The sequence below is a fragment of the Haliotis asinina genome, chromosome 5 (assembly GCF_037392515.1).
Source record: "Haliotis asinina isolate JCU_RB_2024 chromosome 5, JCU_Hal_asi_v2, whole genome shotgun sequence".
In the NCBI taxonomy this organism is placed as follows: Eukaryota; Metazoa; Mollusca; class Gastropoda; order Lepetellida; family Haliotidae; genus Haliotis; species Haliotis asinina.
Genome location: NC_090284.1, coordinates 68,405,124 through 68,421,273, shown reverse-complemented (window position 1 = coordinate 68,421,273; position 16,150 = coordinate 68,405,124). Strand labels below are relative to the sequence as shown.

The following is a 16,150-nucleotide window of genomic DNA, read 5'->3' as shown; positions in this document are numbered from 1 at the left end:
CTGTGTCATGTGATGTTCACTGACTTGTAAGCAATGCACTTTGATTTGGGATGGGATGCAAGAGTGTCTTCACGGTGAGATAATACATACATATTTCCAGCTCAGAAATTTCTTCCCAGGCATGACGAGCAGGCATTTTATCAACATGACATGAACCAATCAGATTTCAACATTCTGATTTAACATGGTAAGAAAATGAATTGACTGGAATTGTGTATGTTACCTAAGTTTCATCTAATGCTAGATCTTTTTGACAGATAACATGCCATTAGTCAAACAATTGATCATGTTCTGCAAGCATTTTGAACACATCTGGGTAATAATGTATACTTCTATAGCACTGAATTCCATACACCAAGTATATGGTCGAAACGCAAGCTCATTATTTCCCTGGATAACCCAAGCGTGAGACTGTATGTATCACATGTGCTTTGTTGTGGGTAGGACTGAAATTCTAGAAACTCTAGAAACAATGCTCTACTTCAACTGATATGTGACCTGAGCTCTATACACAGGACCATGCGTTGCCATACTGATCATGACAAGGACCATCATAGGACAATAACTTATTTACTGTCCTAAAATTCAGGACTCATTCATCTGGTGCCAGAAACTTTTTGAAGTAATCTCTCATGAATAATACTCATTATCATTATTACATCCAACTTCTAAATGCCTGCTAAGAGTCAGTTGAGATCCTTGAATATCAATGTGTTACAATGAAGTAAAATCCACAAAGTTGTTGTGCCCACCTGGTTTGAAGTTGAGCAGCATGCTCTTGGGGTTGTAGTCCATGCCTGACTGAGCTGAGCCATCCCTTGTGCTGCATCTGACAGAGGAGGATTTATTCAGGTCCCCACTCCTCACAACCTTCACCTCCACAGACGTGATCTGCTCACTGGCACTTGGCTCATGGGTGCTGTAGGCTGCTTGCGCAAACTGGATTGTAGGCACTGGGGATGGAAACAAACCATAACCTCACAAAACGTCTTCTCCAAAATCAATCTGTGACAAGCGAAACTAAAATCATGTTAAACTATTTGCTGCATAATGTTTCATTCGATAAATATAGTATCAGTCTTGTTCATTGTGACGTCAGTTTGCTGTGTATTATTATATCCATGATATCACCAGTTTTGTTGACATCAGTTTTCTTTTCTACTGTTATCAATTTCATTTCTAGTGATGCTATCAATTTACTTTACTGTGATGTTATCAGTACGATTCACTGTTTTGTCAGATTTGTATTCAATGATGGTATCAGATTTATCACCATTGACATTTCGTGTGATTTTTCAGGTTTTACTCCCTTTCATGTTATCAGTTTTGTCAGTGATGCTGTCAGTTTCATCCCCCGTGATACAACAAGTTTGTTCTCTGTCGGTTCAGGTTGTTATCAGTGTTGTGCCTGTGATGATTGTGCAGTGTACCCACCATCATCATGGTTGGTGATGGTGATAATTGTCTCCTTCATGTCCCCCAGCTCAGCCTCGCTCTCCTCACTCCCCCTGGCACTACTCAGTCGCAACAGGAAGTCTTCTTCTGGCTCAAACTCATCATCATTCACAATACCCACAGTGCAGTTCTTCAGCTGAAAGTGGACATCATTTCATTATTATAGCAAACACTATCAACTACCTATACAGTAGTACCTAAATCCCTCTCTTGACAGTACTTACTGTTTATTTTCACACTACTTTGAAATCTGCTTTTGCCAAAAGATACATGTGGCTACTCATATGTACCATTATTTCGGAGGAATTTGTCTCAAGTTTCAAGTTCACAGTAGAAAATATTGTACAATACACCACCATCAAAGTCCCTATCAAAATGGTTGGTGCAGGTTATCAAGGTCACTTCAACAATCTATGCTGTTTCAGTCCAACACCAAAACTTAAACCTTGTTCATTGTGTAGGAGATCATATGAAAGTTATGATAAAGACATTTAGAAAACCTCTGTAGGCGTCACTCCTACACATATTTTAGAATGTCAGTGCTCTAAAAGGGCAACAGTGGGTTCAATGGATGTGATCTATGGTCTATTTATTACTCACCCATTGAAGATGTCCCTGTTTAATAATTTTACAAAGTTTAATTATTAACTCGTGAATGGTATTGGTATCTAACTTGCTTTCACTTGTTAGATACCAAACAATTCACTCGTTTCATAAATATGGTTTTACACGGGACATAGTTTAGTATTCTCTATTTCTGTGACGTCTCGTGAAGACCCACCCTGTCCCCTGGCTGGAAGGTTATCCTGGAGGCATTGGTGAAGACTCTCTCATCATAGTCCATCATGACCTGGGCTGTCTTCTGTCTCGTGTAGCATATCACGGAGGATGTGTCCGTCACATCCCCAGTCCTCATGATGGTCACATTGACTGTCTTGTTTTTCTCATCCACATAGTAGCGGTCTTGGACAAATGTCATCTTTGGAACTGGGAGAAACAGCACAAATTGGGCTCTACACTGACAGTATTTAGGCTAGTAATTGTCATAAAACAGATTAACCTTGTACAATCAAGTTCTTTGATTTTAAATAAATATGATACAAAAACCATTCTTAAGCACTTTTTTCAGGCAGTCTTAGCTTCCATACTGTAACACTGGCTTACAAATGTCATAGTGCTAAGATCACTTTTGGAATGGGTCCCTGTTGAGAAAGGATTAAAACTTAAATGTCAGGTGTTGTGAGTGAGTGGAGTGAGTCTAATTTTGCAGTCAGCAATATTCCAATGACATGTCGTTGTGAGTCTGACCACCCGGTCTCGTTAGTCACCTCTTACGACAAGCATGGATTATGGAAGATCAATTCTAACTCAGACTTTCATGGGTTGACAGGTGTGGTAAACAAGGAAGACCTACCATCAAGCTTTGTGTCACTGATAACCACAGTAGAGATGTAGGGTTCTGCCAGGCTGCTGCCCAGAGCAGAGCTGAGGAACACTACAAATGTCTCGTTACCCTCAAGGCGAGGGTCAAAGTCATCATCCAGGAGAGTCAGCTGACACTTCTGTTGCAGAAAACAATAATTACTTGCACACAGGCATGATAGGCAGACATTCAACAGGTAGTAGTCAGGCTGGATTAGCCTACATTTCCACATGGAAATGTTACTGAGAGAGAACCATTCGTATATGAAGTTGTAGTCTCTAGTAACTGTAGGTTGTATGGAACTTTCAGTTTCAGAGGACTAGGTTTCAGGGTAACTCTTGATGTTGGTCGTCTAAAGGGTTCAAGGAAACCTTAGCTTTCAGTGCACTGTTTTAAATGCAATTCAGATACAATATGAATACTGTTTCTAAATGTAGATGGGCTTATCTGACCTGTGCAATCTGGCCTGGTCCAAATGTCATCTGACTTGAGGTAGGCACATAGTCCTGTCCAGGTGTGGCAGAAGCAGGGCTAGAAAGTCGTGTTGCACACCACACTGTGGTAGAGTGACTCAGGTCTGTCCCATCCCGAACCACCTCCACCTCAACGTTACCAGCGTTCTCAGCAAAACTGTAGGATGGTTCCGACAAGAACACAGTAGACTCTGGCAGGAACAGAGAATATGAAGACCACTAGTCATCCACAGTTCATTGTATTTCAGTATATAATATAGCCAACCTTCACTAATGGTGTCCTTTCATTATTAGTTATTATTTAGTTATTGTGAGAGCTTGAGTGTAAACCCTTGCAACATTAGCTATTATGCAAGTGTAAAAGTAGCCAACTCTTGATTGTTAAGTACTGTGCCATGGATTCCCCTTGAGATTGTGAACTTAATGGTGTGACTCACGGTCATTGGGTCCCTCTATGAGGACACTGGCCTTGGTGAGAGAGCCCAGGGATGCTGGAATGGAGGGATCCATCAAGCCCAGCTCAAACTGCTCAGACGTCTCGCTCTCACTGTCATCAATGATCTGCATACAGATATCAATAACTACATCAGATAGTGTCCAGGTCAACATGGAAATGGAATACACATAGTGAAAATTGTGATGATTGTTTCAACAAAAGCAAACAAAATGGCAAATATTGTCAAAAGCTTACATGCTTCTATCACAACTTTCAGCATGAGAATAATATATTAAAAAAGGCTACTGGTTTTCTGCCATTTAGATCTGGAATGCACTTGTTTTGAACTGTGTCATATCACTCCATAATTTTCTAGATGAAACTTAAACTTGCACATATTTGTGATGTGTGCAGCCAAAAGAACAAGATATGCCCACATTTCATGAACGGGTTGCTATTACCACCTCTGACAGTGAATAGTCAGAATGACAGACTGTATGTATCAGAGATTTATAATAATTATTCCTAAATTTCAAACCAGGGTTATACATGATCATAACATGTTATTTGCCTCATGAAATGCCCTTTTGTATTCCCTCTATTGCCTGGCTGAGACAAATGTGCATCCTATCAGTACTACCCCACTACTACACGGTCGTGCCTAATTAAGAACCATGGTGATACAGGGTTCAAATTGATCCCTCAATAACCTAAATTAATTGTCGGACATTTAGCTGGAATATTACTGAATTAAACAACCAAAGGACAGTGTTTACCTTGACATCACAGGTGGCCTCTGACACACCAGATGGGAAGACAACTCTGTTAGAGTTGCTGCGCCCCCGGGAGATGTAGTCAGACCCGGACTCCAGGCCTGTGAGGGAGCTGCCAGTGGCTGTGAGGGCCATGGTGAAGCAGATCACAGACACAGTCGTGCTCAGGTCACCTGTGAGGATTGTGGAATGTAGAGGAAATATGTGGTTATCAACAGGGGTTTAGCTTGCCAGTCATAACAGGAGTTTAGTTCACACAGCTGCCAAAAGGCGAGGGATTGTGGAATGTAGAGTTATTATCATGTGTTTATCAACACAGGTTTAGTTCGCCAGTTATAACAGGGGTTTAATTCACCACAGTTGCCAATAGCAGTTTAGTTCACCAGTTATCAATAAGGGACTAGTCTGCCACAGTTTCTTAATAGGCTTTTCATTGACCACAGCTGTTAACAGTGGTTTATTTTACTACAGTTATTGATACTAGTTTAGTTCATCAGAGCTGTCAATAGGGGTTTAGTTCATCAGAGCTGTCAATAGTGGTTTAGTTCATCAGAGCTAAACCACATGTTCAACTTGACCTGTTGACCTTTGTTGGCCTATGCTCAAGTTTGTCACCCTACATACCTTAGTCACCTTTATAAAGTGGATTTACATCATTCAAAATAAATACTCTTGAGATAAAACACTTTTGAGAAACATCAGGAAAGAATCCAGTGCTTCAGATGCAAATGCAGATCATACCTGATCTTGTCAACTTGGCCATCACGTAGACATCAGATTCATTCACATGGTAAAGGCTCTTCTCAAACTGGATGGTAGGTTCTGAAAGTGCAAATGTGTGAAGTTAGCCAATTTAACTCTTCGTCTCACATAAACAAATAGGACTATTGGACATAACATTGTGAAGATATCAAACAATTTACTCCTTACCATCCTCTGAATCAAGCAGTGTAACTGCCATCTTTGCATTGTCTCCAAGCAGGGCATAGGATGGGTTGACCAGTTCTATGTAGAACGTTTCAGGGCCTTCAAAGATGGAGTCATCGTTGATAATGATGGTGCATGTTTTAGAGTCCTGCCACTCATCAAACTGAACCTACAACAAACATTGTACATTTAAATATTAATTGCGATGAAAATTGTAAAGAAAATAGACTAAAGGCTTAAAAGAAGACAAGGTAACAATCTGTATGGACAATTTATGCCTTCTTTCCATTAACATGAACTCACCTGTCCTGAGTGTTCAATGAAGTCCTTCTGTCCTGGTTTTGCCCCTGTCATCACAGATGTAGAAGAGCCTGGTACGGTCTTACAGGTGACAATGGAGTACTACAACACAGAGCAGCAGAACCTCAAACAAGAGTGAGGTTGACAGGAGAAACAGAAATATATTTTTTGAAAAACTAATCTAGAGGACAAGAGTAAATCATGTTGCACTAGTCTTGGGAGTTGTAGACAGTGTTGCAAACTCCCGCCTGCCCAACACTTCAGGACGGTTTGTTTTGCTCTAGGACGGTTAGTTCTGAAAAGTTGCACGCCCGAGGGTCTTTGTCAAATCAGACTTTGAGTATAATGACTAAAGCCTTGATTGAAACTGCATTAAAAACATTAAGCAGATTCCCTCCTCTTATTAACCTTCTTACTGCTCTTCTTCATCCAGGAAATTCTGGACTGGCAAATTTCCAGCCAGTCTGGTAACTTTTGAGAGTTACCAGACCAGTTGCCTTGCTGAAATTTTAGGGAGTGTACAACACTGTTGTAGTTCTGCTAAAATAAGACATAAAGATTTAGTATCATATTCACTTGTTGGACAGTTAAAACATTTGAGAACTGTTTCAGAATCACAGTCCTTGAATGCTGCCCAAAACTGCCATCACTGGATGGGACAGATGATCAATGTCAGTTTAGACAGACTTAATGGACTGGTTTGGGCGAAAGGGAGCATTCATGCATAACTGGAACTTTGAGAAATGTGTGTGTGTGGATGGGGGGGGGGGAAAGAGAGAGAGGAGGAGAATATGGAAAACATATTCTAGTGAAGAAAATACAAAGGAACAGTACATGGTACATGAAGACACAGTTATTGATGCCCAAGGAAAGACTGCCACAGATGGCGGTGAACCAACCTGCTTGAGATTGCCAACACGTGTGACTGGAACCTGAATGAGTCCCTCAGTCTCAGACACGTTCATCAATGGATACTGGAAGCTGATCACAGACCACATGATGTGGAACACATTGCCAGGCACTATATTGGGCTTGGCATCCATCAGGTCAAAGGTGAAGCTGTCCTGATACCCAGTTGTCTGGTCAGTCAGGATGTACCTAACTTTGCCACGGTCAAGGTCATCTGGAAAAAAGGACTGTGTGAGCATTGTTTCACATAGGTCTGTCAGAATACAGAACGAGTACATTCAGAATAGGATTTAGGCATATCAAAACCCTCAATTATGAACTTGTACAGTTGCCTATTTCAAGACTGTTCAGATACGCTTAGTCCATACAGGTCTACATTAACCTCTTCAGTACACACCCATACAGAGGTATATTAGTACCCTAAGAAACAGTAATGAGCCAAGCCATCCATCTAACTGGATTCCTCATTGGAAACAAGCACCTGCATGAGTATTAGTTCCAGCAGTGTAATTTGTGAGCATACCATGTATATGTGCATCTTATGTCCAATGGTTAACCGTTGACATTGATGAACATTAATTCTTTCACATGACTCAACTTAATGTCTAGCATGTAGATCAGTTAAAGTCATATGAAAGAATCTGGGCCTCATTCCTCGAAGCGATCGTAGCACTAAGATGATCGTACCTCCCATACTTGACATAGACTTGCGACTGACATAGCACTAGGACTGCTTTGAGCAATGGGCCCAGGGGTTCCTAAACTTCCGTTTGAGTAGCTTATTTTCATGCCAGGCCACACACTCCATTACCCTGTGTGAAAGATCCGAGAGCGCCCCCTGGGTTGGCAATGTATTCCAGACGGCCATGTTGTGGAGCCTTCTTGATGACGTAAACAATGTTCTCTGCAAGGGAGTCCTCATCTGTGGACTTCAACTCTCTGCTGGTGATCAGGTTGGACACCTGCAACAGCAAATGCACTGTGTCATTATGGGACTTCAGTATAACTACCCATTTGTGCCTCTGTTCAATATAATCTTTTTAACCTGGTTAGATGTGACAAGAGACAAATAATGTAAACAGTGAATAGTACAAAGTCGAATAATGATTTTACTTGTAGAACTGAAATATTAGCAGCTGACTACCTTGTTGTTTACTATGTTCAGCTAAATCAGTTGTAGCCAAGAATATCACAATGTTATTCAGACAGTGTTAGCTGTTCTGTGCAGGTTCTCTCACCTCTGATCCGGAGAACTCCAGGAACTGTAGACCCACATTAGTCTCCATGATGGGACTGCCATCATCAAGGGCAAGGATGTTGATCTCAAAGTCCTGAAATAGGGAGTTTATCATTTTCACAATATTCTCAGCATATATACAGTAAATATGCTTACAGGGGTTAAGGCAGATGTCACAACTCCAGTATATGATTAGGGATCTTGAACTTCAAGGTCTGGATGAACATGATATGACATAATACCTTTCTACTACTGCTATCCATCAGTTGATAAATTAAAACAACACATCATGTTTTCTGTAGAGTACTGACACCAGTCTATGTCCTAATTGTGGAGCATTAATATCATTCTTAATTCCTTCTCACTGGGTACTAATATCAGTCATATATCCTTTTTGTGAAGTAGTGATATCAGTCATATTTCCTACCTGTTGGGTACTGATACCAATTATATATCCTACCTATGGAGTAGTGACACAAATGATATATCCTACCTGTGGAGTAGTAACATCAGTGATAAATCCTACCTGTGGAGCAGTGACAGGCTCAGTAACTTCTGCTTGGTCTCCCAGCATGACAAACTTGTTGTTAGTGCCGTCACTAACTATGAATGAGAAATTGTCTTCCAGAGTCTCACTGCCATCATGCTTGTAGCTGATCCTGTTTTCATATATGTCTTCCATGCTAAACTTGTCTGTAGACTCAAATATCTCCTCTGTTGCCATGTCAACTGTACCATGAACAGGTGGTTGCACAATCTTGAAGATCACCTCACTCTCCTGTGATGTAAACATTAAACAAGGAGACTCATCACTAATCACTGGCAACTGGATTATAATTTGTACCAGCGTGTTGGTGTTTATTTGCTCCCCTGTCCCTTTAGTAAATATCACTTGAGATAGTGGACTCACATTGTCTTTACAGGTTCAGATGGCAGGTAAACCCTTTGAATCAAAGTTACAGTCTCAGAGGAACCCTAATAGCGAGAGATTTTTATGTGTTTTTCACCAGATTCATGGTAGATACAAATGCCTTCTTTATCATCCCAAGGCATTTTGAAAACGTATCTTATACTGAAAATCTGACAGCTACAAAGGAATAATGCTGATAATGGCATAGTGATATTCAGTCAGAGGACATGGTACAACAAGTCCGTACCTTGGTATCCTCATCTGTTGCCTTGAGATCAAACTCTGTGATGAGTTTTCTGATGCCTTCTTGAGCAGAGAGCCCCCTGTTGGTGACCATTGGTAGTGCATCATCCACCGGGGAGATGCTGATGTAAAACGTCTTCACCATCTGGGTGAGAAATAATGCTGTTAACTAATCACATCCAAAAGAAACACACACATGTCCTGTCCTCACTTCACAAAATACACATGTTAGCACACCTTAACACATCTGTTTAATATGACATGTTTCATTTCCATCCCATACCATGATATAAAACATATAAATTCTACAGAAAATGCTTTCAAGCTCAGGTAAAACCCTATTAATTTTAACATTTATGTTTCGTAATCAAAAATCTGTTTAACTCATTTATTAAGAAATGTCAATTTCAATGGTGCTTTCATGCATTATTTCAAACTCCTAAAGAAATACTTCAGCTAAAGATTGTGTGTATCTTACAGTGTTAGCCCCATCAGTAACTGAGAAGGAAAACTTGTCCATGTAGACCTCTAGGGGGCTTGTGTGGACATACACCACACTACGGGCAGCCAGGTCAGCCTGGGTGAACTCTGTCACTGGAACACCTGGCGTCATAACAAGTCCATGTCAGAAAGTATATATCAATTACAATACAAACAGTTAATGCCATAGAATCATGATACCTGGTGTCACAACAGAGTGCATGTTCATCAGTATGTTTTAAAAATGTTACAAACTCTATATACCACAGAGAACAGGCAATAACTGTCACAAGAGTGCATTTCGAAAACCGTTAGCACTTTCAAACTTTACACAATGAGAACATACTAACAATTAAGTATTTTCTTTTAATGGCTGTGGACATAACATGTTGAAAAAACTTCTGGATCAATTGGACTGGTACTCAGTTGACCTACTCACCAGGCTCTCCCGTCAGCTCCAAGTGCCCCAAACTGGGCCCCTCAAAAATGGTGTACTTGAGGATCCCTGGCTCAGAGTCTGCATCAGTGTAGGAGAGAAAGGCTGTGGAGATCTTCTTCCTGCGGCCCTCTCGTACAGTCAGCTCCTTGTTCACCTGCTCCACCGGGGGCAGTCGATCCTCTGTAATACACACCATGTTAATGATAGGTTGACTCAAACAATGTAAAATGCACTTGCCTAAATACCTGTCCTATTGACTGATCTCATAAATACCTCCTCCTTTAAGATGGGTTTAGTCACACTCATGATGCTTCAACAGTCACTACTGTTTGCAAGAGTGTTGTTTGCGCTGCTTGTCAGTGTTTTACTTTCAGATTTGTAAGCACATTCCAGCGGTATGACAGCTGTCTGTAAATGATAGATGACTGACCAGCCAATCACGTGACTGACATCCAAAACATGTAATTGGATTAGGAGGACATGCATATTTTCAGATGCCTGAGCTGCATAAGACCTTTTCTTCCACAGAAGAATGAGAAGAATGGGTCAGTTAATGGACTTTTGAGGCAAGTAGCAAGGATGTCACAAGTATCATTACTATTTCATAGTGATTCATAAAAACATGCTCTGTCATTGTATCCCATAATGACAATCACTGTATTGTCTGGTCCAGACTCAATTTGTTTACAAATAACATCGTACAGTTGTAACAAATATATACTCATGATATTGTCACATTTGCACACTCGAATCTGCTTTTAGCATAGATTTCTTATGAATGTGGAAAATATTTTGTTGCTTTTATCATTAATCAAGAGTTGGGGTTCTCATCACTTTTTATGCAGAGCATGCATTTTAAGTGTGTTCAGACAAAAATAAATACAACTGTCACCTCACCAAATGTACTCTATTGTATAAGCTGGATAAATGTTCATCCTACCTAACACTGTGATGTAGAAATCCTGGTCGATGAGCTCATTGCCTTCTGGGTCTGACAGTTTGAACTTGAAGATGATATTTCCTGTGGACTCCCCAGGCTTGTGGTTGTACAGGATATAGCCTGAAACATTACCACATGGACATTTCAGCATAACACTAGGGAAATCACACTGCATCATTTATTCTGGTTCAGAATCATACTTCAACCCAAGCTTCTTCTATTTTTCATTTGCATTTTTGTTTCCATTTTTTTATACGACACACACAATACAGTAATATATGTTTCAATGTGCTCTAATAGACTGAGTCCATCAACTGGATAGATCCATTTACTTGGCAAGTCAGTCTGTAAACTCATTTCTGCTACTAGGATAGTTTACTTCTGAAACCACATTTACAAAACTGCAATAATCTAATATACAAATATGTAATAACCAGAGAAAACCCAATATTCATTTTCAACTGCAAAATATGTGCAAGCATATCTAAATTGCTGAAATGAAGTAATGACACCATATGTTCATGAGAAGGGTAATCATGTAAGCAACATCATAAATCACAACCTTGCTACACAACTCATGATCATGTGGAACTGCACATGCAATTGAATCCTTCTTGTTCTGAAGGTAATGCACTATTTTTCATCCATTCTTACCATTATCAATGTCTGCCTGTGTGAATGACTTGGCCCTGCCCCTTGCAGACAAGCGATACTGTGTTCCACCCTTCTTGTACAGCAGGTGCCCTGCACTGGGGTCCCGCTTTAGGGTGTAGATGATGGCAGCGTCGTCACTGTCAACATCAGTTGCTTTCAGGATATGAGGCCCAATAGGAGTCGTAGAACCTGAAATCAAGATTTTAAAGAATGGTTACAATAACACACACCTAAGCATCTGCAAAGGATAAGGTAAATGTTGCTCTGACTTGGTCAGAAAGTTCAACTGAGTATGTATGATTCTACTGTTATCTATGGCAGGTCATTGAAACCTCATCACTCTAGAGAGCTATGTTGGCACTGTCTATACACATTACATTGAAACATATACGTATGTATCATTAATCCAGAAGAAGTAATAACCTGGATTATTGTACAGGTGAGAATAATACCACATGGATTAACTGCATGTCAGTGTGTCTGATACTGCATTCTGAAAAACAAACACTGGCAACAGTTGTGTCAGACTGGACTGAGCAGAAGAGTTAGAACAGTGACTCCCAATACATTAGGCTTTACATCTACTGGAGATGCAGGACCACCTACCTGACTGTATCCTGAGACCTCTGTTGATAGTCATCCTGGGCGTCTCATCATTGATAAGCCCGATGATGACGTTCAGAGACTTGGTGTCATTGAAGTCACCATCGGACAGATGGAGGGTGAACATGTCCGTCATTGCCTCTGTGTCATCATGGGTGTACACAATCAGCTCATTCAGAATATCCTGGAAATACCGCAACAAAAAAATACAGAAACAAATAAAAAAATATATATATATATTTTCAAATGGTACAGAAAACAAAAGACCAAATAAACAAAATGCAATTAATGAATAATACGCTCATGTCAGAAACATGGTAACAGTGTTTCAAAGACATTAATGTCTTTGGAATTACATTTTGTGTGAATTTTTTTATTTAACAAAGTTGTCAACGGACAGTATACTTAACTCGCACAATGACATGTAATTCTGATATGAATCTTTGGTGTTCTATGATTGCTTTTGCTGTTTTTCTCCATACCTCATACGAGAAGATGGCCCCATCTGGCAGAGCTATGGCATTGAAAGGCTGCTCATTTGGTAGTTCCTTCACTCTCAATGCCCCTAAAAACATTGGATAAAATGGCATGAGTTCCTTAAACATGGAGAGTTTTACTCAGCTGGAGAAACAAAGCTACACCATTAGGTAAGTCGTTGGACAAATAAACACATTGCAGCTATGCAAATTGGATTCAATGTGGTGAAATAGATGGTCCTGTGGCCATGAATGAATCTATTTTACAGATATGCATTTACAATGATAAATACTACATTAAGTAAGTCTAGACTCACCATGTGATGGGGGTATTTTCAGGGTGAAGAAGAGATCCTCAGGGGCGGTGTCAATGTCGATGACATACATGGAGGCATTGGTGAGAGTAACAGCCTTGCCCTCCTGGACAAACAGCTGCTCAGTGATGATGTATGGCTGCTCATCATTCACAAGCTGCAAGGAACATAGTGGGACAGGTGTGAGTGCTCTTAGACAATGTCAAACATACACAGCTGATATAGACAATTATGTAATATATATATATATATCTTTGGCTTTTAGGTTTCTGTTCAAGGAGTCAACAAATATTGATCAGAATACATTCCTAGCAGCACTTGGAGATTAATGTTGCTGATATATGCATGTTGGTTGGTTAGTTGGTTTGTTGTTTAATGTCCAGTTACGGTAGTACAAGCATGAAAATAACAAAAGAAACATTAATAGACATGAATCCATCATCAGAGAGAATCAAATAACATGGGCCTAGATACTCACAGTGATGGAGATGTTGAACCTCTGTTGTGGTGAGACGTTGATGCCGTCACTGACGTAGAAGAGGAAGTTGTCCCACACAGGCTCCTTGTTCTTGTGGTCCTTTTGGCTGTAGTAGATGTGACCATCCACCAGATCCTGGACAGTGAAGGAACTCACCACATGGCCAGGGTGACTCTCAGAGCCCTCAGCTGGTAGACAACAGGAAAGTGTCTATAGTCATGCTATAAAGGAATCATCACACAGCGAGTGCCTCTCAGAACCCTCAACTTTGGAGAGATAGGAAAGTGTTTCTATAGTCATGCTATAAAGGAATTCACCACATGGCTTGGGTGACTCTCACAACCCTGAACTGGTGGAGAAGAAGGCAAAATGTAGGGTTACTATGATGGAATTAGCCAGCATGTCAGGATGACTCTAAAGAGTCCTAAACTAGTGATAGAACTACAGCACTCCCAAACAGGACTTCAGCAGCTACTGCCAGGTTTGTCAGCTGGAGAATTCTGCTAATATTTCAACATTACACTATCTCAACTTGGAACCAAGAATTTTCCTATGGATTTACAACTGGACTGACATGACAACTAAGTTCCCTGGATTATATTTCATTAGATGCAATGGTGCTAGAATGATGACTACGGATGTGTTAAGACCTCTCCCCTTGAAGACAGACAAATATAGCTCAGACACTGTTGCCACACCTGGTTTTGTGTTGAGAACATCCCCAAAGCTTGGTGGAGACTCAATGGTGACCATGAGGGAGGTGAGAACACTGTCCACATCCAACACTTTGATTGAATCCACAGTGAGCTGGACACGCCCACCTTCCTGCACCTGTAAAACAAAACAGTGTCTTTCTGAACCTTGCTCTAATGCTCTACATGAGGATCTCCATGTATTCCAGGTTAATTATCTCAGTCATTAATGTTTTGTTTGTGTGTTGTTTAATATCACACTCACAATTTTTACAAAGCCATATGATGTTGGCCTGTACATACTGGTGACTGGATCAGAAAATCCAGTGATTGATATTGTAAGCAACATTTTTATAACTAGCATAGAGAAAGCTTTTCAAACCTGACACCACTTCACAACAGTGGTCTGGCAGTTAATGATCACACTTGAAACTTAAAGATAAAGGCATATAGCATAAATAATAAGCCTGTAAACCTGGAGACCCGTGAAGGTCTAGGGTAGAATAGGTCTTCAGCAACCCCTGCTTGCACAAAAGGCAACTATGCTTGTCGTAACTGATGACTAATGAGATCAGGTGGTCAGGCTTGCTGACTTTGTTGACACATCATCAGGTCCCTATTGCTCAAATGAATGCTCATGCTGTTGATCACTGGATTGTCTGGTGTAGACTTCATTATTTCCAGATTGATGTCATATGGCTGGACTATTGCTGAGTGTGGCGTAAAACCGACTGACTCACTCACTCAGTATTGAACTGAATAAGAAAAGGGCCAAAGTTCGAAGAGTTAAACGACAAATCATGCGTCACCTGTAGGTCTGGCCCGACAGAGACCAGTGGTGACTGGTTATCAGAGGGAGTGATGAGGACGGAGAGAACTTGACTTGGCAGCAGGTTCCGACTGGAGTCTGTTATGTTGAAGTACACTAACTCCGTGAGGGATCTACTCCCGATCTCCTCAACACTCTTATACCTGAATGACAAAACATTAAAGAAAAAAATAGATTTACTCAATATTTACCAAATTGTTCAATGTTACAACAATAGTAGTTAAAACATGCTGTCTTTATCAATTCAACATGATACAGTTTGTGATTCTTACGTTAAACGTCCATTGTTGATGTCGTCTTGGGAAAATCCACCACCAACCTCGAGTGGCTTGTTATTGAGGAGTAGTCTCCCCTGGGCTGTCTCGCTGCTCAGAATAATGTAGATCCCTTCATCATACTCATCATTGTCTCCGAATGCCAGATCGTCACGTGTGATGGTCACAGTGCCACCTGGTGGACAGATAAATTTTCAAAGGTATCAATAAAGACCTTGAAAGGTACATATCCCTGTATTTATAGGCCATGAGTTAAATGCATGAATATAGGTAATATAGCTAAAATGGATTTGTGAAACAGGACAGACCATGCAGATAAGAAATAACCAGTGCAGATGAATCAGATGAATGATACAGGATGACTTCAGTCTGAAGTCCAAGTCTATTTAAGCATGTTTTGGTGTAATAGTCTCAGGTAATGGTCCCAATATTATCAGGCTACACAATCTACTGAACATGGTGCCAAGAGACACTTCATACTGATGTTACGTAACAGTTTATGATAAAACAAGAGGATCACACAATCCCTACCTTCAGACACATTGACATGACAAGATGCAGATGTGAGCATGTATGGGGCAGCCTTGTCCACCTTGAGGACCACGATGTTGATGGTGGAATTGGCTTTGTGTTTGAAGTCTGACACTGTCACCAAGAACTTGTCTGTGAGCGGGTCCTCAGTGCCGTCATGCACATACTGAATGAGGCTGCCCTGCAGGTTCCCGTAGGAGAGACTATAACCTGCACCAGGAGAACAGTTTCCATGTCATGACTCAATAATACCATTCACATGAAGTTAATTCATAGCTCCTTTATTAATTTCTTTTTATATACAGAATTTTAGCTTGTTCATATATACCAATACCACTGCAAACAATCTGTCA

General features: G+C 40.5%; 1 protein-coding gene across 1 annotated transcript in view; it reads right to left on the bottom strand.

Moving 5' to 3' along the window:
- Positions 1-16,150, bottom strand: part of LOC137285126 (extracellular matrix organizing protein FRAS1-like) — a 116,089-nt gene that overhangs the window by 10,154 nt on the left and 89,785 nt on the right. Inside the window, exons 30-56 of the mRNA XM_067817346.1 lie at positions 15,798-16,007; positions 15,264-15,441; positions 14,972-15,134; positions 14,169-14,301; positions 13,471-13,658; positions 12,996-13,149; positions 12,685-12,767; positions 12,206-12,386; positions 11,600-11,788; positions 10,946-11,065; positions 10,006-10,185; positions 9,565-9,689; positions 9,091-9,231; positions 8,460-8,711; positions 7,935-8,027; positions 7,508-7,658; positions 6,687-6,910; positions 5,791-5,889; positions 5,491-5,656; positions 5,302-5,382; positions 4,564-4,733; positions 3,789-3,912; positions 3,331-3,542; positions 2,870-3,017; positions 2,237-2,442; positions 1,435-1,591; positions 753-953 (exon numbers count right to left, since the gene is read on the bottom strand). Coding sequence (XP_067673447.1) covers positions 753-953; positions 1,435-1,591; positions 2,237-2,442; positions 2,870-3,017; positions 3,331-3,542; positions 3,789-3,912; positions 4,564-4,733; positions 5,302-5,382; positions 5,491-5,656; positions 5,791-5,889; positions 6,687-6,910; positions 7,508-7,658; positions 7,935-8,027; positions 8,460-8,711; positions 9,091-9,231; positions 9,565-9,689; positions 10,006-10,185; positions 10,946-11,065; positions 11,600-11,788; positions 12,206-12,386; positions 12,685-12,767; positions 12,996-13,149; positions 13,471-13,658; positions 14,169-14,301; positions 14,972-15,134; positions 15,264-15,441; positions 15,798-16,007 — 4,329 coding nt within the window. The remainder of the gene's footprint in view (positions 1-752; positions 954-1,434; positions 1,592-2,236; positions 2,443-2,869; positions 3,018-3,330; positions 3,543-3,788; positions 3,913-4,563; positions 4,734-5,301; positions 5,383-5,490; positions 5,657-5,790; positions 5,890-6,686; positions 6,911-7,507; positions 7,659-7,934; positions 8,028-8,459; positions 8,712-9,090; positions 9,232-9,564; positions 9,690-10,005; positions 10,186-10,945; positions 11,066-11,599; positions 11,789-12,205; positions 12,387-12,684; positions 12,768-12,995; positions 13,150-13,470; positions 13,659-14,168; positions 14,302-14,971; positions 15,135-15,263; positions 15,442-15,797; positions 16,008-16,150) is intronic.